At 47.9% G+C, this 22679-nt stretch overlaps 1 protein-coding gene across 2 annotated transcripts; it reads right to left on the reverse strand.

The window, feature by feature from the left end:
* Positions 1–748: 748 nt before the first annotated feature.
* Positions 749–16848, reverse strand: LOC120020666 (zinc finger FYVE domain-containing protein 9-like). Of its 2 annotated transcripts, none has more exons than XM_038964371.1 (9): positions 16526–16848; positions 15860–15942; positions 13381–13485; positions 10374–10524; positions 10147–10227; positions 5589–5754; positions 5330–5435; positions 4965–5147; positions 749–4252 (listed from the first exon to the last, which is right to left on the reverse strand). In XM_038964371.1, the coding sequence occupies exons 1-9, from the start codon at positions 16770–16772 to the stop codon at positions 4160–4162; spliced, it is 1215 nt and encodes a 404-aa protein (XP_038820299.1). In that variant the 5' UTR covers positions 16773–16848; the 3' UTR covers positions 749–4159. The 2 variants fall into 2 exon arrangements, with proteins under 2 accessions (XP_038820299.1, XP_038820298.1); XM_038964370.1 differs by having other exon boundaries at positions 749–4341.
* Between the last annotated feature and the right edge of the window lie 5831 nt (positions 16849–22679).

Genomic DNA, 22679 nt, shown 5'->3' on the forward strand with positions numbered 1-22679 from the left:
AAGAACAAATTCTTATTTACAATGACAACCTAGGAACAGTGGGTTAAACTGCCTTATTCAGGGGCAGTACGACAGATTTTTACCTTGTCACCTCCGGGATTCGATCTTGCAACCTTTTGGTTACTGGCCCAACGCTCCAACCACTAGGCTACGCTGCCACCACCTGATAATATACTGTATCTTTGTTTACTTTTCAGATTTAGCAGTCCATAAATTAGAAATATATTTTGATAAGGGCTTTCTGCCAAATTTAGCAACAAACATTAGATCAAAAATAGAAACACAATAGGGTAGAATATTCTGACAGACCTCGGTTTCTATTCAGGTCCATGCCCACACAGCAGAGGGCAGTCTACGTTCCAAACTGCACCCTATCTCATAGTGCACTACTTTTGACCAAGACCCATATGGCATAAGGTGCCATTTCGGACGCAACTCCCATAATCCCTCAGAGCCGCTTACACATTCAACATATAATGGATGTGAAACAATTGGATTGGTATAAGCGAAGTCTGGAGAGAAGTTCCACCATCTTTAAGTCCATGAGAAGGCGTGTGCAAGTGCACACCTCAAGAGAAGGGTTGAGAAGTATGCCCCGGCTTTGACCAAGTTCTCTGTTTTAACCGTTCAGCCATCAGTCTAAAAGGTCCTATTCTCCTGTAAATGGCTGACTCCAGTGCACTGCATCTGCATTTTACAATAGTTTCTGCAAAAATGTTATTCTTTGTATAATGATGACACGTTCAAATCAGTTAGGCAGTTTATTTTGAATCGTACAAAAAATGCTATGGGGTCTGTGGATGGAGGAGTGCAGCATCAATGAGTTGAATAGTTGCGTTGGCTCACAGGTCAGGCGGACAGGGTAACCTATAGGTTGTGTCCCATATGGCTCCGGTCAAATTTAGTGCACTTTGGGAAGAAACCACAGGTAACAATTTACTGAAGATGCTTCAGTTCCTCTAGTATCCTCTCCATCGCTGACAGAGAGAAGGATGAGGCTGGAGTTAGTTAACGGTGGAAGGCTGAGGCTGGGGTTAGTTAACGGTGGAAGGATGAGGCTGGGGTTAGTTAACGGTGGAAGGCTGAGGCTGGGGTTAGTTAACGGTGGAAGGATGAGGCTGGTGTTAACAGTCGGTGGTGAAGGATCAGACCACAATGCATTTCTCATCGCAAGACTCCAACCAGTCCCCTTGGGTTGCCAATGAGAGGCCAGAGACTGTTTGTTATACTTCCTGTTAGAATGTTCTGGTAAAGCATTGAAAACAGGTTTTAATCAGCGTACGCTCTGTCACACTTGACATGGTTCTCAGAAGACTAGAAGCTCAGCCATATAAAGCTTGGGTCATCTCCACAGTTCAGGATCTTTGACCTATTAAGTCTGACAGTGAAATCAGTAAACACCCACACCACCTCTCTTAGACATTGTGCCTTCAACTAAGTGGTCCAACTGCTTAGCAGTTCTAGTGAGACAGACGATCTCTGGATGAGCTATTGAGCCAATTGCAGCCCTGCCTAAACAAAATAACAAGCCAAACGAAAACTAAGCATTTGGTGATCGTTGGCTAAAAGCCAGGCTGAAAATGACAGGTAAGTTATTCTTTCCTCCTTCCACTGTGAAGAGTTGCGACTGCAGGAACTGAGCACCGGGATGCAAATTAAACAGCATCACCAGAAAAATGTTTCCTCCCTCTTTTCTCTCCTATTGTTCTTGCTGTACCCTTTCTCCATCCACTCATCACCGAGTTTTTAATCTTCCCGGACCACCAGACCGTGTGAAGTCCCTGTCAGCAGAGAAAAGTGTAGTCTCATCAGGCAGAGCTTTGGACACCTCTACCTGAGGTCCTCAAAGCGCCCATGCTACAACATAGCCTTCGGAGACTACGTTTCCCAGAGTGCAGTGCTTCTGCTTTGTCCTCTGGTTGGCTAGCTACCACAGTAAAGACAATACAGTATGAAGATCGACAAACTGCTTCTCCAATAGAAATCCTCGATTACACTTGTCGGCGTTGTCATGGCGACTTGGCTAGCTAAATCCATGCGTAGAAACACGACATTATGCCTAACGGTCGTCTCAAGCCGAATTGCATGTTGCAGGCCGTCAAAGCAAAGGCACTCCTTCAATATAAAGTTGTGTTTTGAAGAAAATGTAAAACGTGTCACTTTCACAAGGTGGGAGTAATAACATGTTCAGCTACTTAAGACATTGTCTCTAATCTAGGTTGTGCCATTAGATTTCGAGAAAAGTAACAACTAAGGAATCATTTGACTTCTCAAACCCCTGCCTGGTCTACCACAGTGGAACTGGAATAGTCCTCAGATTTCCTGATTCATGTGATCAGGGTGGACATGACGCAAAGGTGGACTGGAGAGGCCCTAGATATGTCATGTGAAGGGATAGCAACATTAGCTAGCTGGGAACTGTCCCCCACAGCTAGCTGTCTGGTGAAGGGATAGCAACATTAGCTAGCTGGGAACTATCCCCCACAGCTGTCTGGTGAAGGGATAGCAACATTAGCTAGCTGGGAACTATCCCCACAGCTGTCTGGTGAAGGGATAGCAACATTAGCTAGCTGGGAACTATCCCCCACAGCTAGCTGTCTGGTGAAGGGATAGCAACATTAGCTAGCTGGGAACTATCCCCACAGCTGTCTGGTGAAGGGATAGCAACATTAGCTAGCTGGTAACTGTCCCCCACAGCTAGCTGTCTGGTGAAGGGATAGCAACATTAGCTAGCTGGGAACTATCCCCACAGCTGTCTGTCTGGTGAAGGGATAGCAACATTAGCTAGCTGGGAACTATCCCCACAGCTGTCTGTCTGGTGAAGGGATAGCAACATTAGCTAGCTGGGAACTATCCCCACAGCTGTCTGTCTGGTGAAGGGATAGCAACATTAGCTAGCTGGTAACCATCCCCCACAGCTGTCTGGTGAAGGGATAGCAACATTAGCTAGCTGGGAACTATCCCCCACAGCTGTCTGGTGAAGGGATAGCAACAGTAGCTAGCTGGGAACTATCCCCCACAGCTAGCTGTCTGGTGAAGGGATAGCAACATTAGCTAGCTGGGAACTATCCCCCACAGCTAGCTGTCTGGTGAAGGGATAGCAACATTAGCTAGCTGGGAACTGTCCCCCACAGCTGTCTGGTGAAGGGATAGCAACATTAGCTAGCTGGTAACTGTCCCCCACAGCTAGCTGTCTGGTGAAGGGATAGCAACATTAGCTGTCTGGGAACTATCCCCACAGCTGTCTGTCTGGTGAAGGGATAGCAACATTAGCTAGCTGGGAACTATCCCCACAGCTGTCTGTCTGGTGAAGGGATAGCAACATTAGCTAGCTGGGAACTATCCCCACAGCTGTCTGTCTGGTGAAGGGATAGCAACATTAGCTAGCTGGTAACCATCCCCCACAGCTGTCTGGTGAAGGGATAGCAACATTAGCTAGCTGGTAACTGTCCCCCACAGCTAGCTGTCTGGTGAAGGGATAGCAACATTAGCTGTCTGGGAACTATCCCCACAGCTGTCTGTCTGGTGAAGGGATAGCAACATTAGCTAGCTGGGAACTATCCCCACAGCTGTCTGTCTGGTGAAGGGATAGCAACATTAGCTAGCTGGGAACTATCCCCACAGCTGTTTGTCTGGTGAAGGGATAGCAACATTAGCTAGCTGGTAACCATCCCCCACAGCTGTCTGGTGAAGGGATAGCAACATTAGCTAGCTGGTAACTATCCCCCACAGCTGTCTGGTGAAGGGATAGCAACATTAGCTAGCTGGGAACTGTCCCCCACAGCTAGCTGTCTGGTGAAGGGATAGCAACATTAGCTAGCTGGGAACTGTCCCCCACAGCTGTCTGGTGAAGGGATAGCAACATTAGCTAGCTGGTAACTGTCCCCCACAGCTAGCTGTCTGGTGAAGGGATAGCAACATTAGCTAGCTGGGGACTATCCCCCAAAGCTAGCTGTCTGGTGAAGGGATAGCAACATTAGCTAGCTGGGAACTGTCCCCCACAGCTAGCTGTCTGGTGAAGGGATAGCAACATTAGCTAGCTGTCCCTCACAGCCTTCAGCCTCTGAAGAGATGGAAGAGGCAAGATGGCAGGGGAAAAAAAGAGGATGAGGACGAGAGAGAGAACTAGGAGATCGGAGTCTGGGGTGATGGTCCATTGCTAAGCAGTGTCTCCGTCTCCTAGGAGAGAATTTCCAGGATGTAGAAGACCAGCTCCATGACGACAGGTCCCTCGCTGAGTTGACACGCCCCTCTGTGGATGACAGGGATCAGAGTACTGTCCAGGTCACTCAGGTAATGGGAGAGGAGAGGCTGGCCGTTACTACCTGCTAGGTAACCCACCTGGGAGAAAAGAGGACAGGGAAGGAACGGGTCGTTAGTATCCTTTACCTAACCAGGTACCGGTGGGAGGAGAGCCAGTTATTGCCCGCCAGGTAACCCACCTGTAAACACAGGGTGCAACAGAGAAGAGATGGTTAGTTATCTATATATTTCTCTTATCTAACCATGTACTATGGGGGGGACGGGTTGGCTGTTGCTAGGTGACCCACAGAGACAAGTAGTTATTTTGTAATTCAGTGTTTCAGTCAATTCTTGTTTGTTTTATCCTAGCGCTGACTGACACATCTGATTAAATGTACTAAAGATCCCTTGGGCTTAATCCCAAATTACACATTTGCATGGGCATTTCAGGCAAATGCCAGCTGGGCTGGTCCATTTTTAGCCCAGTGGGACTGTCTAACCTGTAATTTTTTTGCGCAAAATGATAATTATCTGGCTAATTATGAGGCCTTAAGAGGGGGAGAAAAAAAAAAGAAATGGGCCGGTGTGGGCGCCTTGAGGGGAAAAAAACAGGCTGGTGTGTTTGAAATGCCAGTGACGATTTCTGGTCGATGTCTGCCCCTGCACATTTCTGATTTGATTAATTTCTGGTGTGGCCATACAGTGATGACCCGAGTCCGTACCTGGTCAGACTCGAGGGTGACCCGTAGGCCCAGCTTAGCCATGCCATCCTCCTTCAGCAGTTTGAGGTGTGGGCCGAGCGCCACGCAGAATGCCCTCGCCACGTTCTCCGTCAGGCGGCTGTGGTCAGCAGGGTCGCTCAGACCGTTGGGCTGGTCCTGGTCATCACTCTGGAGGAAGAACACCTAAAAGAAGCAAATATTGTAAACGCTGCAGATTGTCTTGAGGGGAAACATGATAATAGGTCGTATTCAGTAGGGCACACCTTAGTAAAACAAGACCAGGTAGTGCCTCCCTGTTTCAAAACGTTTGTCTGGTTTTGTGTTTACTGAACCTAGGTGTTGCTTAGGAGGGTGACATCACATACCTCCGTCCAGCGGATGACCTTCCCATTAGCCTTGAACTCTGAACCGTGGAAGATTTTCACGCTGGTGATGAACTCCATAGACTTCCCATCAATAGGACTAATTACCCTGGCGGGGAACAAGGGTGACTTTTAGATAATACACTTTAAAAAACGTCTTCTAAACATCTTTCATAGATGGGTTTTAAAGCAGGGAAACACTGGGACACGACATCACAGAAGAGAAACTAGAGGTTAGAGGTTCCCCAGTTCCCTTCCTCACCCCTTATTGAAAAAGTTGTGATCGTCATCGATCCACTGTATGTGAACGTGCTCCTGGCTGTCCTCCTGGTCTGCCCAGCCACAGGTGATACTAAAGTCCTTCATGTCCCTGAGGGCTTGCCGTAGAACATCCATGGTCTCTGCTGTGATCTGCACCATCACACCATCTGTAGGGGAACAACACACACACATATATCACCATCACACCATCTGTAGGGGAACAACACACACACATATATCACCATCACACCATCTGTAGGGGAACAACACACACACACATATATCACCATCACACCATCTGTAGGGGAACAACACACACACATATATCACCATCACACCATCTGTAGGGGAACAACACACACACATATATCACCATCACACCATCTGTAGGGGAACAACACACACACATATATCACCATCACACCATCTGTAGGGGAACAACACACACACATATATCACCATCACACCATCTGTAGGGGAACAACACACACACATATATCACCATCACACCATCTGTAGGGGAACAACACACACACATATATCACCATCACACCATCTGTAGGGGAACAACACACACACATATATCACCATCACACCATCTGTAGGGGAACAACACACACACACATATATCACCATCACACCATCTGTAGGGGAACAACACACACACATATATCACCATCACACCATCTGTAGGGGAACAACACACACACATATATCACCATCACACCATCTGTAGGGGAACAACACACACACATATATCACCATCACACCATCTGTAGGGGAACAACACACACACATATATCACCATCACACCATCTGTAGGGGAACAACACACACACATATATCACCATCACACCATCTGTAGGGGAACAACACACACACATATATCACCATCACACCATCTGTAGGGGAACAACACACACACATATATCACCATCACACCATCTGTAGGGGAACAACACACACACATATATCACCATCACACCATCTGTAGGGGAACAACACACACACATATATCACCATCACACCATCTGTAGGGGAACAACACACACACATATATCACCATCACACCATCTGTAGGGGAACAACACACACACATATATCACCATCACACCATCTGTAGGGGAACAACACACACACATATATCATCATCACACCATCTGTAGGGGAACAACACACACACATATATCACCATCACACCATCTGTAGGGGAACAACACACACACATATATCACCATCACACCATCTGTAGGGGAACAACACACACACATATATCACCATCACACCATCTGTAGGGGAACAACACACACACATATATCATCATCACACCATCTGTAGGGGAACAACACACACACATATATCACCATCACACCATCTGTAGGGGAACAACACACACACATATATCACCATCACACCATCTGTAGGGGAACAACACACACACATATATCACCATCACACCATCTGTAGGGGAACAACACACACACATATATCACCATCACACCATCTGTAGGGGAACAACACACACACATATATCACCATCACACCATCTGTAGGGGAACAACACACACACATATATCACCATCACACCATCTGTAGGGGAACAACACACACACATATATCACCATCACACCATCTGTAGGGGAACAACACACACACATATATCACCATCACACCATCTGTAGGGGAACAACACACACACATATATCACCATCACACCATCTACAGATATATAACACCATCTGTAGGGGAACAACACACACACATATATCACCATCACACCATCTGTAGGGGAACAACACACACACATATATCACCATCACACCATCTACAGATATATAACACCATCTGTAGGGGAACAACACACACACATATATCACCATCACACCATCTGTAGGGGAACAACACACACACATATATCACCATCACACCATCTACAGATATATAACACCATCTGTAAGGGAACACCACACATATATATATATACACACACACACACACATATATCACCATCACACCATCTACAGATATATAACACCATCTGTAAGGGAACACCACACATATATATATATATACACACACACACACACACATATATCACCATCACACCATCTACAGATATATAACGCCATCTGTAGGGGAACAGGTATATAACACCATCTACAGGTGACCAACAGATACAATGCCTGCAGAAAGTATTCAGACCCCTTGACATTTTGTTATGTTACAGCCTTATATAAAATGTATTCAATTGTTTTTTTCCCTCATCAATCTACACACAATACCCCATAATGACATCACAATATCCCATAATGACAAAGAAAAAACAGGTTTATATAAATTTTTGCTAATTTATACAAAATTAAACACTGAAATATCACATTTAAATAAGTATTCAGACCCTTTACTCAGTACTTTGTTGAAGCACCTTTGGCAGCGATATACAGCCTCGAGTCTTCTTGGGTATGACACTACAAGCTTGGCACATCTGTATCTGGGGAGTTTCTCCCATTCTTCTCTGCTGATCCTCTCAAGCTCTGTCAGGTTGGATGGGGAGCGTCGCTGAACAGCTATTTTCAGGTCTCTTCAGAGATGTTCGATTGGGTTCAAGTCCGGGCTCTGGCTGGGCCACTCAAGGACATTCAGAGACTTGTCCCAATGCCACTCCTCCGTTGTCTTGGCTGTATGCTTAGGGTCGTTGTCCTGTGAACCTTCCCCCCCAGTCTGAGGTCCTGAGCGCTATGGAGCAGGTTTTTCATTAAGCATCTCTTCGACCTCATGGCTTGGTTTTTGCTCTGACATGCACTGTCAACTGTAGGACCTTATATACGCAGGTGTGTGCATTTCCAAATCATGTCCAATCAATTGAATTTACCACAGGTGGACTCCAATCAAGTTGTAGAAACATCTCAAGGATGATCAATGGAAATAGAAAGTGGCGACCCGTCATTCAGGACAGGTGGGGCAGCCCCACCTGTTTTGAGCACCATACTTTTAGGTGAAAAAATTGTTTTGGCATTAATACGTGTCACCTATCACATATCAGTAAAAAAATAATAGTAAGTAATTTAGTTAATAAAGCTGAAAACAAACATGGTCTCTTTTGTTTTCTTGAGTTAGGCAGCTCCAAAATGAAGGTGTTTCAGCCTAGCTCAGTGCTTTCTGTGGTGGTGGGGCAGCCAGTGTAAAATACAGAGCGTTGCGCCTGATTGGCTCTGCTTTCTGTCACTCATGGGACATTACGTCATCCCCAATTCTAAGGTTAGAGCTTGAAAATGTTTGCCCCTTGGGTTCTGCCATAGAGTTCAATTAGAAGTGCCCATCCAAGAAGGCTCAAGGTCATTGGCCATAGATAGAATGACATCACATATCTACAGTAACTTTGATTGGACTGACTTTCAATGTCTTAGCTAGCAGTCGTCAGTCGTCATCAAGTCGACAATCTACTGGAAAATCCTTTTTAATCCTTCTCACACAAAGAGATATTATAGATAAAAAAGGTATCGGTGCTCATCGGCCATTGTACATAAAGATTACACAACAAGTTGGAAATCGCAAATTCAACAATGAGTCGTTTGGAATGGAATCAGTGGCTAACTGCAAGCATTGTAAAGAAACCGCTAACGTTAGCTTGCTATTCAATGGAATGGCTGTTTTTTTTTCTTTTCTTCTGAGTTCCCACCATAAATCCAGCGAATGCCAGACTTGGATCAAAGTTTGGATGACAAAATTTACCAACAAACAGCCACTGCACCACCTTTACAAAATGTGTCCAGAAATGTCTTATATGCTGCTGCATAAATTATGTAATATGCCAGGGAGATAGTATTACTTCCTTAGCGACAGTATTACTTCCTTAGCGACAGTATTACTTCCTTAGCGACAGTATTACTTCCTTAGCGACAGTATTACTTCCTTAGCGACAGTATTACTTCCTTAGCGACAGTATTACTTCCTTAGCGACAGTATTACTTCCTTAGCGACAGTATTACTTCCTTAGCGACAGTATTACTTCCTTAGCGACAGTATTACTTCCTTAGCGACAGTATTACTTCCTTAGCGACAGTATTACTTCCTTAGCGACAGTATTACATAAGTGTTTGTTGTGTAGTAAGCTGTTAGTAGCCCATGTGCCTCACCCTAATAATTTGGTCTATTTTCATCAACACGGTATTTGAACACATCGTTCGTGGCCCAGTATGTGATTGTTTGGCTACTTTGTTTTGTACAGCTTTCACAGCGCTACTGATAGTGGTGTTGGCACTTGGTTTGCACGTGCAAATTTACAACACACAACATTCTATAATAGAACTGTGTTATTTGACGTGTATCTTTTTTGACACGCAAAGACCCAAAACGGCGTTCAAATGTGCCTCACCTTAATAATTTGGTCTATTTTCAGGGCCCCCTCCGAGTTTGAAAAACCCTAACTTAACACACATACATACACACTGTGTGTGCTCTGACATTATCAGTCCTTCTTAATTCCCCCTGACGGGATAAATAAAAAGTTGAATTGAAGATGCAGTCTCTAATTTGGAGATTTTGTAGGATGTTGGTACCTTCCACAATGCTGGTCTTGGCCAGGTATCCAGAAGCTGCCTTCAGAGAACCACTGAACACAAAGAAGCAGGCGCCAGTCACTGGAAGAAAAAACATAAAATATTGATATTGATTCCATCCATGGTTTTATTAGTCCAGTTGATAAACTATGACATGACTCCCCATGTCAAGTGTGTGTGTGTGTGTGTGTGTGTGTGTGTGTGTGTGTGTGTGTGTGTGTGTACACCTTTGCGTGGTTGGTGGTGGATACTGATGGCCTGTGTCTGGTAGTTTCCGTCGTCGTTCTGAATACACACCAGGTGGGAGTCGGCCTGCTCGTTAAAACACGCCCCCATGGCCAGGACGTGTTCGTTGGACTTGTTCATCGCCTTCATCAGCTGCAGGGAATATAAAGACGTTATAACCTGTTCATAACCTGTTCAAAGTCTGGTAATAGCCTGTTCAGGCTGTTCATAACCTTGTAATAATCTGTTAATAGCCTGGTAACATTCATCAGCTGGGGTGGGGGGGACAGAATATACAGACTTGTTCATAATCTGTTTATAACCTGGTAATAGTCTGTTCAGTCTGTTTATAGTCTGTTCAGTCTGTTTATAGCCTGGTCAAAGCCTGATAATAGCCTTCATCAGCTGGGGCAGACAATCTGGTTGTGTCATTAAAGGTCCAATCTAACTTCAACAGACATATGGAATTGTTTTGAATAGTTTGGGGGTAGGCCTCGTCTCTGAGGAATGGTCCTCTGAGCCAGATGCTGATGACAGGTTGTCCTATACTGGAGAACCAGGTTCTGATGACCGGTTGTCCTATGCTGGAGAACCAGGTTCAGATGACCGGTTGTCCTATACTGGAGAACCAGGTTCTGATGACCGGTTGTCCTATGCTGGAGAACCAGGTTCAGATGACCGGTTGTCCTATGCTGGAGAACGAGGTTCTGATGACCGGTTGTCCTATACTGGAGAACCAGGTTCTGATGACCGGTTGTCCTATGCTGGAGAACCAGGTTCAGATGACCGGTTGTCCTATGCTGGAGAACGAGGTTCTGATGACAGGTTGCCCTATGCTGGAGAACCAGGTTCTGATGACAGGTTGCCCTATGCTGGAGAACCAGGTTCTGATGACAGGTTGCCCTATGCTGGAGAACCAGGTTCTGATGACCGGTCGCCCTATGCTGGAGAACCAGGTTCAGATGACAGGTTGCCCTATGCTGGAGAACCAGGTTCAGATGACAGGTTGTCCTATGCTGGAGAACGAGGTTCAGATGACAGGTTGCCCTATGCTGGAGAACCAGGTTCTGATGACCGGTTGTCCTATGCTGGAGAACCAGGTTCTGATGACCGGTCGCCCTATACTGGAGAACGAGGTTCTGATGACCGGTCGCCCTATGCTGGAGAACCAGGTTCTGATGACCGGTCGCCCTATGCTGGAGAACCAGGTTCTGATGACCGGTCGCCCTATGCTATAGAACAAGGTTCTGATGACAGGTTGCCCTATGCTGGAGAACCAGGTTCAGATGACAGGTTGCCCTATGCTGGAGAACCAGGTTCTGATGACCGGTTGCCCTATGCTGGAGAACCAGGTTCTGATGACCGGTTGCCCTATGCTGGAGAACCAGGTTCTGATGACCGGTCGCCCTATGCTGGAGAACGAGGTTCAGATGACAGACCTTCAGGTTATTATTATGCTGCTGGTGGGAGGTGGAAGAATGTTGCTGGGAAAAACAGCAAGTGAGAGACGAGGGATAATTTTAACATTAAATACTCCTAGATTTATGCCCATTGGTTGACAGAAAGGGAAGTGATTATCCCATAGGTTAAGCGTGGTGGAATTGCCTTAGAGTGCCTTCAGCTCATTGGCTGAAGTTGATAAGGAAGAGACATGATGCTTTCCTGATGAGGAAACATTATTCTTTTTTTGTATTTTATTTAACCTTTTATTTAACCATATTGTATTTCGATCTCATTTGAAACTTGCTTGCAAAGACGTAGTCAACTTTGTTCTGACGTTATCAGCGGTCACAGGGAGACTAATAACCCATGTGATTCTAGGTATAAAGTGACGCAGAGGGGAACACAGAACAACCTAGCGACGCTGTTCTAGATTGTGGTTACGAGCGCTACGAGCGTTACGAGCGCTACGAGCGTTACGAGCGCTACGAGCGCTACGAGCGTTACGAGCGTTACGAGCGTTACGAGCGCTACGAGCGTTACGAGCGTTACGAGCGTTACGAGCGCTACGAGCGTTACGAGCGCTACGAGCGCTACGAGCGCTACGAGCGCTACGAGCGCTACGAGCGTTACGAGCGTTACGAGCGTTACGAGCGTTACGAGCGTTACGAGCGTTACGAGCGTTTTCAAGTGTAACTAACAACTATGGGATTGGGAAACGGCTTGGGAGATTTAACGATGCTCACTACAAACGGTTCTAACGATTAACTAACTAGCCTTAAGATGCAATTTGGGAAACCGGTCCCTGAAGAGTTGTGGCCACTAGTTGTAGCCGGGAGGCCACTAGTTGTAGCCGGGAGGCCACTAGTTGTAGCCGGGAGGCCACTAGTTGTAGCCGGGAGGCCACTAGTTGTAGCCGGGAGGCCACTAGTTGTAGCCGGGAGGCCACTAGTTGTAGCCGGGAGGCCACTAGTTGTGACCAGGAGGTTGTGGTCAGAAGGCTACTAGTTGTGACAAGGTTGTCTGTTCAGTACACCAATGTGGTAACACAATCCTTATGGTTGAAGTTTCCACAAATCAGTTTGTTGTTTTAGATGAAATAGGTTCCATTTTGATGAGGTACATTGAGGAAAATACAATAATATTGGAGAAATCCTGGTCTATGTGACTGACTTCGTCATTTCTCCTGTCGTTCACATGGCAGAAATAAAAAAGTGAGAATCTTGAGTGTTTGAGTCACTGACTGTGTTAAAGCTCTGTCTGTTGTCAAAACGTTCCAAGGGTCAAATCACTGGGTTCCCATCTGTTAGGGTGGCCGTAGCCAAGCAGAGAAACCACACATTTCCAAACCTTACAGGGAGTCAAATCTTCTGTAGCACACTAAACATCTTGGTTATACTAAACCAGTATCAACGAAGGCGGGTCCAGACCGAATCAGTGAAACAATATTCAGTGTGGATTCCAGGCGACTGTACATAATGTTGGTTTGTCTCTGGTTTTAGGACCGTGGTGACTAGTGATTGGCAGAACCCCTCACTAGGAAGCAATATGATTCGTTGACAGCCTCACCTCGTTGTATCGGTTGCTGGGGATCTTGATGCAGGTCTTCTTCACCTCCATGTCCACCACCAGACCCTTCACCATGGACAACGTGTACTGGTAGTTACGCAAGTCCTGTAGATATATTATATAGACCCTTCAATCAAACAAATGTATTTATAAAGCCATTTTTACATGAGCAGATGTCACAAAGTGCTGTACAGAAACCCAGCCTAAAACCCCAAACAGCAAGCAATGCAGGTGTAGAAGCACGGTGGCTAGGAAAAACTCCCTAGAAAGGCAGGAACCTAGGAAGAAACCTAGAGAGGAACCAGGCTATGAGGGGTGACCTGTTCTCTTCTGGCTGTGCCGGGTGGAGATTATAACAGAACATGGCCATTAAGGCCAGATCGTTTTCCAAGATGTTCAAACGTTCATAGATGACCAGCAGGGTCCAATAATAATAATAATAATAAATGACAATAATAATAAATAAATAAATAAATAAATAAATAATATAAATAAATAAATAATAATCCCCATGACCAGCAGGATCCAATAATAATCACCATGGGTATATTAACATTATCGTCATGACCGCAGTAAAATTCCACGTGACCGTTGCGTCGCGGTAATCTCCTCTTATGCACTCTAGGACATGCTCTGGTAATACCCAACTTACTAACTACCATCAGGTCCTAATGGCCTGGTACTCAGGGCTCTATTGTCCCTCCATCAGGTCCTAATGGCCTGGTACTCAGGGCTCTATTGTCCCTCCATCAGGTCCTAATGGCCTGGTACTCAGGGCTCTATTGTCCCTCCATCAGGTCCTAATGGCCTGGTACTCAGGGCTCTATTGTCCCTCCATCAGGTCCTAATGGCCTGGTACTCAGGGCTCTATTGTCCCTCCATCAGGTCCTAATGGCCTGGTACTCAGGGCTCTATTGTCCCTCCATCAGGTCCTAATGGCCTGGTACTCAGGGCTCTATTGTCCCTCCATCAGGTCCTAATGGCCTGGTACTCAGGGCTCTATTGTCCCTCCATCAGGTCCTAATGGCCTGGTACTCAGGGCTCTATTGTCCCTCCATCAGGTCCTAATGGCCTGGTACTCAGGGCTCTATTGTCCCTCCATCAGGTCCTAATGGCCTGGTACTCAGGGCTCTATTGTCCCTCCATCAGGTCCTAATGGCCTGGTACTCAGGGCTCTATTGTCCCTCTAACCACTCTGACGTTAATAGAAATAGAAAAATCACATCAAAAACACTTATGATCAAAACAGTATCGTGCTTTTAAAAACTCCCCTGACTGAAAGAAGCTTAGCAGCAGGTTGAAACGGTGTAAAACATCTGTGTGTCGCAACCGAGGAAAGACGATTTTTACAAGCTACTTGCTTCAGCACTCGGCAGTCCTGCTCTGTGAGCTTGTGTGGCCTACCACTTCGTGGTTGAGCCGTTGTTGCTCCTAGACGTTTCCACTTCACAATAACAGCCCTTACAGTCGACCCGGGGGCAGCTCTAGCAGGGCAGACATTTGACAAACTGACTTGTTGGAAAGGTGGCATCCTATGACGGTGCCACGTTGAAAGCCACTGAGTTCTTCAGTAAAGCCATTCTACTGCCAATGTTTGTCTATGGAGATTGCATGGATTTGCACTCAATTTTATACACCTGTGGCTGAAATAGCCCAAATCCTCCACTTTGAAGGGGTGTCCACATAGCCTGTATGATCACTTGATGAGAGAACAGCTGCGCAGGAGCAGAGCACAAGGTTTTTTTGCGACTTTTCCAAAATACCAATAGCCTATAGTTGCATTATGCTGCCTAAATATGTTTTGATTTCCAAGACATTCAAAAGGTTTGTATCATTCACAACTAAAGTTGACAAATAACTAAATCTAGCGCTTTGGACCGGTTTCAAGTTATCGATTTTACGCTCAACATACGTGCACTCGCTACAAATTTGGGAAAAAAATAATCCTTTCTATTTTATTCAGCTACTCTAAGTTCAATTATATTCTTATTATAAAATCATATACAATAATGTCACAGGACTTATAATCATATCTTGTCTGCTAAATGAACAAGCCTGCAGCCTATAGCATAGCCAGATAACATACAGTATCTAGTCTGATAAATGAACAAGCCTACAGTCTATATCATAGCCAGATAACATACAGTATCTAGTCTGATAAATGAACAAGCCTACAGTCTATATCATAGCCAGATAACATACAGTATCTAGTCTGATAAATGAACAAGCCTACAGTCTATATCATGGAGAATAGCCAGATAACATACAGTATCTAGTCTGATAAAGTCTACAGCCTATATCATGGAGCATAGTCAGATAACCATGGGCAACGTGTGTACTGGTAGTTACAAAAGTCCTGTAGAGTAAAGTAATAACATTATAGCACATCAAAATTAAAAATAAACTCTGTTAGCCTGATCCCAGATCTGATCCCAGATCTGTATGAGTGATACAGCAGAAGTGAAGCCATGATTCTTACCACTAGCAGGGTCATGATGGTGTGACCTGTCTCTCCAAACAGGGGTTTTCTGAAGCGCACACTGAACAGAGGGCAGGGGTAGACTGAAACACACAACCACCAGGTTCAGTAGGGCATGAAACAGAAAACATTTTAGAAACTGAACAATTACAGAGTTGTACATTAAATTGTGCCCAGCCGCTCCAAATTTAAACATTTAAATAAATGCAACCCAAAACTAACCCGTCACAACCCAAACCAACACCAAACTAACCCAAACCAACCATACCCAAAACTAACCAACCCAAACATACCCAAAACTAACCAACCCAAACATACCCAAAACTAACCAACCCAAACATACCCAAAGCTAACCAAACCAAACATACCCAAAGCTAACCAAACCAAACATTCCCAAAGCTAACCCAAACCAAACATTCCCAAAGCTAACCCAAACCAACCCATCCCAAAGCTAACCCAAACCAACCCATCCCAAAGCTAACCCAAACCAACCCATCCCAAAGCTAACCCAAACCAACCCATCCCAAAGCTAACCCAAACCAACCCATCCCAAAGCTAACCCAAACCAACCCATCCCAAAGCTAACCCAAACCAACCCATCCCAAAGCTAACCCAAACCAACCCATCACAAAGCTAACCCAAACCAACCCATCCCTCCGTACTCACATCTGTACTCGGCGCCCAGCCGCAGCATGAGTCTGATGGGGAACATCTTGGCCCAGGGGGTCTCCCACTTCTGCAGCAACACCCCAAACAGGTAGGGGGGGTTGGGGAGCATCAGGTCCTGGAGGGACTGGAAAGACGGGGTGACGTAGAGGAAACCTCCATGCTCCCTGCTGCCAAGGAAACTCTGGGTGAAGAACGAATGGCCCAGGTGGGTCAGGACATTACCTGGAGGGGAGGAGGAGAACATGGGTTAGAAGAAAGAGGAGGGAGGGAGGGAACATGGGTTAGAAGAAAGAGGAGAGGGAGGGAGGGAGGGAAGGAGGAGGAGAACATGGGTTAGAAGAAAGAGGAGAGGGAGGAGGAGGAGAACATGGGTTAGAAGAAAGAGGAGAGGGAGGGAAGGAGGGAGGAGGAGGAGAACATGGGTTAGAAGAAAGAGGAGAGGGAGGGAAGGAAGAAGGAGGAGGAGAACATGGGTTAGAAGAAAGAGGACAGGAAAGGGAGGGAAGAAGGAGGAGAGGAAGGACGATAAGTGAAGAAGAGGAGAGGTGAAGAACGAATGGCCCAGTTGGAGAGAATAGAAGAGTTTAAGTGTTAAAACTTCTTTTATTTGGCGCAGCATCGTCTGGGTTAGGGGAGGGTTTTGCCGGAGGGATTTCCTTGGCTCATCATGCTCTAGCTACTCCTTGTGGCGGGCCGGACGCCTGCAAGCTGACTTCGGTTGTCAGTTGGAAGGCGTTTCCTCCGACACATTGGTGCGGCTGGCTTCCGGGTTAAGTGGGCAATGTGTCAAGAAGCAGTGCGGCTTGGGAGGTCACGGCTCTTGACCTTCGTCTCTCCCGAGTCCGTTGGGGAGTTGCAGCAATGAGACAAGATCGTAACTTCCAATTGGATATCACGAAATTGGGGAGAAAGTGGGTAAATATATTTTTTAAATAAAATAACAATTAAGGAGTGAATACACAGCTCACAGCTTCAATGGTCTTTGGATGCAACAAAATAATGTCCATATAGGAGTACAATATGTACAGAAGGAGGATACAGGAGAGGAAGAGAGGAGATGAGCAGAGAGGATAGGAGGGAGGAGACAGGATCAGTGAAGAGGGGGAGGAAGAGTTAAGAGGAAGAGGAAGGATATCAACTGTTCTTTAGAATCCCCTGCAGGCAGCAGCAGATTTGACAAGTGAAAACTAACTGTGTTCCTCGGCATAATTCCATGTGAGAAGCTTAGAGATTAATACACTCAAAAGGCAAGACGGAGGACTCTGCTTTTACTTAGTACATCCAAAATATAACACCAAGTCGCCAACTGACTGTACATTACAGACGTACAGTATCTAGTACCAACTAATACAGGCTTCATCAACCTATTGACTAGCCCTCTTATCTCCGAGATATTCAAGCCAGCCCACATAGACAGTATAATGCCACCAATATACAGGTTTCATCGTCCCAGTTGTAAAATATAAAGAAAGCTACAGGTCAGGGTGGCCCAACCCTCTTACTGAAGAGATACCATCCTGGAGGTTCAGTCCTTAATTTAGTGCTGCTCACCAACATGTTAACTAGCTGAATCAGGTATGTTCCGTAAAGGTTGGACAGAAAACATACAGGAGGGTCTCTCTCCAGGAACAGGGTTGGAGTTAAAACCTACAGGAGGGTCTCTCTCCAGGAACAGGGTTGGAGTTAAAACCTACAGGAGGGTCTCTCTCCAGGAACAGGGTTGGAGTTAAAACCTACAGGAGGGTCTCTCTCCAGGAACAGGGCCGGAGTTAAAACCTACAGGAGGGTCTCTCTCCAGGAACAGGGTTGGAGTTAAAACCTACAGGAGGACATCTCTCCAGGAACAGGGTTGGAGTTAAAACCTACAGGAGGGTCTCTCTCCAGGAACAGGGTTGGAGTTAAAACCTACAGGAGGGTCTCTCTCCAGGAACAGGGTTGGAGTTAAAACCTACAGGAGGGTCTCTCTCCAGGAACAGGGTTGGAGTTAAAACCTACAGGAGGGTGTCTCTCCAGGAACAGGGTCGGAGTTAAAACCTACAGGAGGGTCTCTCTCCAGGAACAGGGTCGGAGTTTAAAACCTACAGGAGGGTCTCTCTCCTGGAACAGGGTCGGAGTTAAAACCTACAGGAGGGTCTCTCTCCAGGAACAGGGTCGGAGTTAAAACCTACAGGAGGGTCTCTCTCCAGGAACAGGGTCGGAGTTAAAACCTACAGGAGGGTCTCTCTCCAGGAACAGGGTCGGAGTTAAAACCTACAGGAGGGTCTCTCTCCAGGAACAGGGTTGGAGTTAAAACCTACAGGAGGGTCTCTCTCCAGGAACAGGGTTGGAGTTAAAACCTACAGGAGGGTCTCTCTCCAGGAACAGGTTGGAGTTAAAACCTACAGGAGGTCTCTCTCCAGGAACAGGGTTGGAGTTAAAACCTACAGGAGGGTCTCTCTCCAGGAACAGGGTTGGAGTTAAAACCTACAGGAGGGTCTCTCTCCAGGAACAGGGTCGGAGTATAAACCTACAGGAGGGTCTCTCTCCAGGAACAGGGTCGGAGTATAAACCTACAGGAGGGTCTCTCTCCAGGAACAGGGTCGGAGTATAAACCTACAGGAGGGTCTCTCTCCAGGAACAGGGTTGGAGTTAAAACCTACAGGAGGGTCTCTCTCCAGGAACAGGGTTGGAGTTAAACCCTACAGGAGGGTCTCTCTCCAGGAACAGGGTCGGAGTTAAAACCTACAGGAGGGTCTCTCTCCAGGAACAGGGTCGGACAGAAAACCTACAGGAGGGTAGCTCTCCAGGAACAGGGTTGGACAGAAAACCTACAGGAGGGTCTCTCTCCAGGAACAGGGTCGGACAGAAAACCTACAGGAGGGTCTCTCTCCAGGAACAGGGTTGGAGTTAAAACCTACAGGAGGGTCTCTCTCCAGGACAAGGGTTGGAGTATAAACCTACAGGAGGGTCTCTCTCCAGGAACAGGGTTGGAGTGAAAACCTACAGAGGGTCTCTCTCCAGGAACAGGGTCGGAGTTAAAACCTACAGGAGGGTCTCTCTCCAGGAACAGGGTTGGATTAAAACCTACAGGAGGGTCTCTCTCCAGGAACAGGGTTGGGCCTACAGGAGGGTCTCTCTCCAGGAACAGGGTTGGAGTATAAACCTACAGGAGGGTCTCTCTCCAGGACAAGGGTTGGAGTATAAACCTACAGGAGGGTCTCTCTCCAGGAACAGGGTTGGAGTATAAACCTACAGGAGGGTCTCTCTCCAGGAACAGGGTTGGAGTATAAACCTACAGGAGGGTATCTCTCCAGGAACAGTGTTGGACAGCCCTGCTATAGATCATACACAACACTAGAACTGTTATAAGTAAGGCACTAGAGACTCCCAGAGGCATCATGCCCATAGGGGGGCACTAGAGACTCCCAGAGGCATCATGCCCATAGGGGGGCACTAGAGACTCCCAGAGGCATCATGCCCATAGGGGGCACTAGAGTCCCCAGAGGCATCATGCCCATAGGGGGCACTAGAGACTCCCAGAGGCATCATGCCCATAGGGGGGCACTAGAGACTCCCAGAGGCATCATGCCCATAGGGGGGCACTAGAGACTCCCAGAGGCGTCATGCCCATAGGGGGGCACTAGAGACTCCCAGAGGCGTCATGCCCATAGGGGGGCACTAGAGACTCCCAGAGGCGTCATGCCCATAGGGGGGCACTAGAGACTCCCAGAGGCGTCATGCCCATAGGGGGGCACTAGAGACTCCCAGAGGGTCATGCCCATAGGGGGGCACTAGAGACTCCCAGAGGCGTCATGCCCATAGGGGGGCACTAGAGACTCCCAGAGGCGTCATGCCCATAGGGGGGCACTAGAGACTCCCAGAGGCATCATGCCCATAGGGGGGCACTAGAGACTCCCAGAGGCATCATGCCCATGGGGGGCACTAGAGACTCCCAGAGGCATCATGCCCATAGGGGGCACTAGAGACTCCCAGAGCCATCATGCCCATAGGGGGCACTAGAGACTCCCAGAGGCATCATGCCCATAGGGGGGCACTAGAACTCCCAGAGGCATCATGCCCATAGGGGGGCACTAGAGACTCCCAGAGGCATCATGCCCATAGGGGGGCACTAGAGACTCCCAGAGGCATCATGCCCATAGGGGGGCACTAGAGACTCCCAGAGGCATCATGCCCATAGGGGGGCACTAGAGACTCCCAGAGGCGTCATGCCATAGGGACCACTAGAGACTCCCAGAGGCATCATGCCCATAGGGGGCTACTAGAGACTCCCAGAGGGGGCACTAGAGACTCCAGAGAGGCATCATGCCCATAGGGACACTAGAGACTCCCAGAGGCGTCATGCCCATAGGGGGCACTAGAGACTCCCAGAGGCGTCATGCCCATAGGGGGCACTAGAGACTCCCAGAGGCATCCCCATAGGGGGCACTAGAGACTCCCAGGGCATCATGCCCATAGGGGGGCACTAGAGACTCCCAGAGGCATCATGCCCCATAGGGGGGCACTAGAGACTCCCAGAGGCATCATGCCCATAGGGGGGCACTAGAGACTCCCAGAGGCATCATGCCCATAGGGGGGGCACTAGAGACTCCCAGAGGCATCATGCCCATAGGGGGGGCACTAGAGACTTCAGAGGCATCATGCCCATAGGGGGCACTAGAGACTCCCAGAGGCATCATGCCACATGAGGGGGGCACTAGAGACTCCCAGAGGGGGCACAGAGACCCCAGAGGCATCATGCCCATAGGGGGACACTAGAGACTCCCAGAGGCGTCATGCCCATAGGGGGCCACTAGAGACTCCCAGAGGCATCATGCCCATAGGGGGGCACTAGAGACTCCCAGAGGCATCATGCCCATAGGGGGGCACTAGAGACTCCCAGAGGCATCATGCCCATAGGGGGGCACTAGAGACTCCCAGAGGCATCATGCCCATAGGGGGGCACTAGAGACTCCCAGAGGCATCATGCCCATAGGGGGGCACTAGAGACTCCCAGAGTGCATCATGCCCATAGGGGGGCACTAGAGACTCCCAGAGGCATCATGCCCATAGGGGGGGCACTAGAGACTCCCAGAGGCATCATGCCCATAGGGGGGGCACTAGAGACTCCCAGAGGCATCATGCCCATAGGGGGGGCACTAGAGACTCCCAGAGGCATCATGCCCATAGGGGGGCACTAGAGACTCCCAGAGGCATCATTCCCATAGGGGGGCACTAGAGACTCCCAGAGGCATCATGCCCCATAGGGGGGCACTAGAGACTCCCAGAGGCATCATGCCCATAGGGGGGCACTAGAGACTCCCAGAGGCATCATGCCCATAGGGGGGCACTAGAGACTCCCAGAGGCATCATGCCCATAGGGGGCACTAGAGACTCCCAGGGCATCATGCCCATAGGGGGCACTAGAGACTCCCAGAGGCATCATGCCCATAGGGGGACACTAGAGACTCCAGAGGCATCATGCCCATAGGGGGCCACTAGAGACTCCCAGAGGCATCATGCCCATAGGGGGGCACTAGAGACTCCAGAGGCATCATGCCCATAGGGGGACTAGAGACTCCCAAGGGGGCACTAGAGACTCCCAGAGGCATCATGCCCATAGGGGGACACTAGAGACTCCCAGAGGCATCATGCCCATAGGGGGGCACTAGAGACTCCCAGAGGCATCATGCCCATAGGGGGGCACTAGAGACTCCCAGAGGGGGGCACTAGAGACTCCCAGAGGCATCATGCCCATAGGGGGACACTAGAAGAGGAGAGAAGGGGGCACTAGGACTAGAGAGCTCCCGAGGCATCATGCCCATAGGGGGGCACTAGAGACTCCCAGAGGCATCATGCCATCAGGGGGGGGGGGGTTAGGGCGCGAAGGGAGAACATAAAGGCACTAGGAATGACAAAAATAGGAGATGATAGGGTAGAAGGCAGGAAGGAGGGAACAGGGAGGGGAAAGGAGAGTAGGAGGGTAGGGGAAAGGAAAGGTAGACGGGGGTAGAAAGCAAAGATATGAGAGACAAGGGAAAACGTAGATAGAGAGGAGAGACTGATCCCAGAGGCAATCATGCCCATAGGGGGGCACTAGAGATCCCCAGAGTGCATCATGCCATAAGGGGGGACACTAGAGAGGAGAAAGGTGTAGGGGGCTAGTAGAAAGGGG

The sequence above is a fragment of the Salvelinus namaycush genome, chromosome 25 (assembly GCF_016432855.1).
Source record: "Salvelinus namaycush isolate Seneca chromosome 25, SaNama_1.0, whole genome shotgun sequence".
Lineage (NCBI taxonomy): Eukaryota > Metazoa > Chordata > Actinopteri > Salmoniformes > Salmonidae > Salvelinus > Salvelinus namaycush.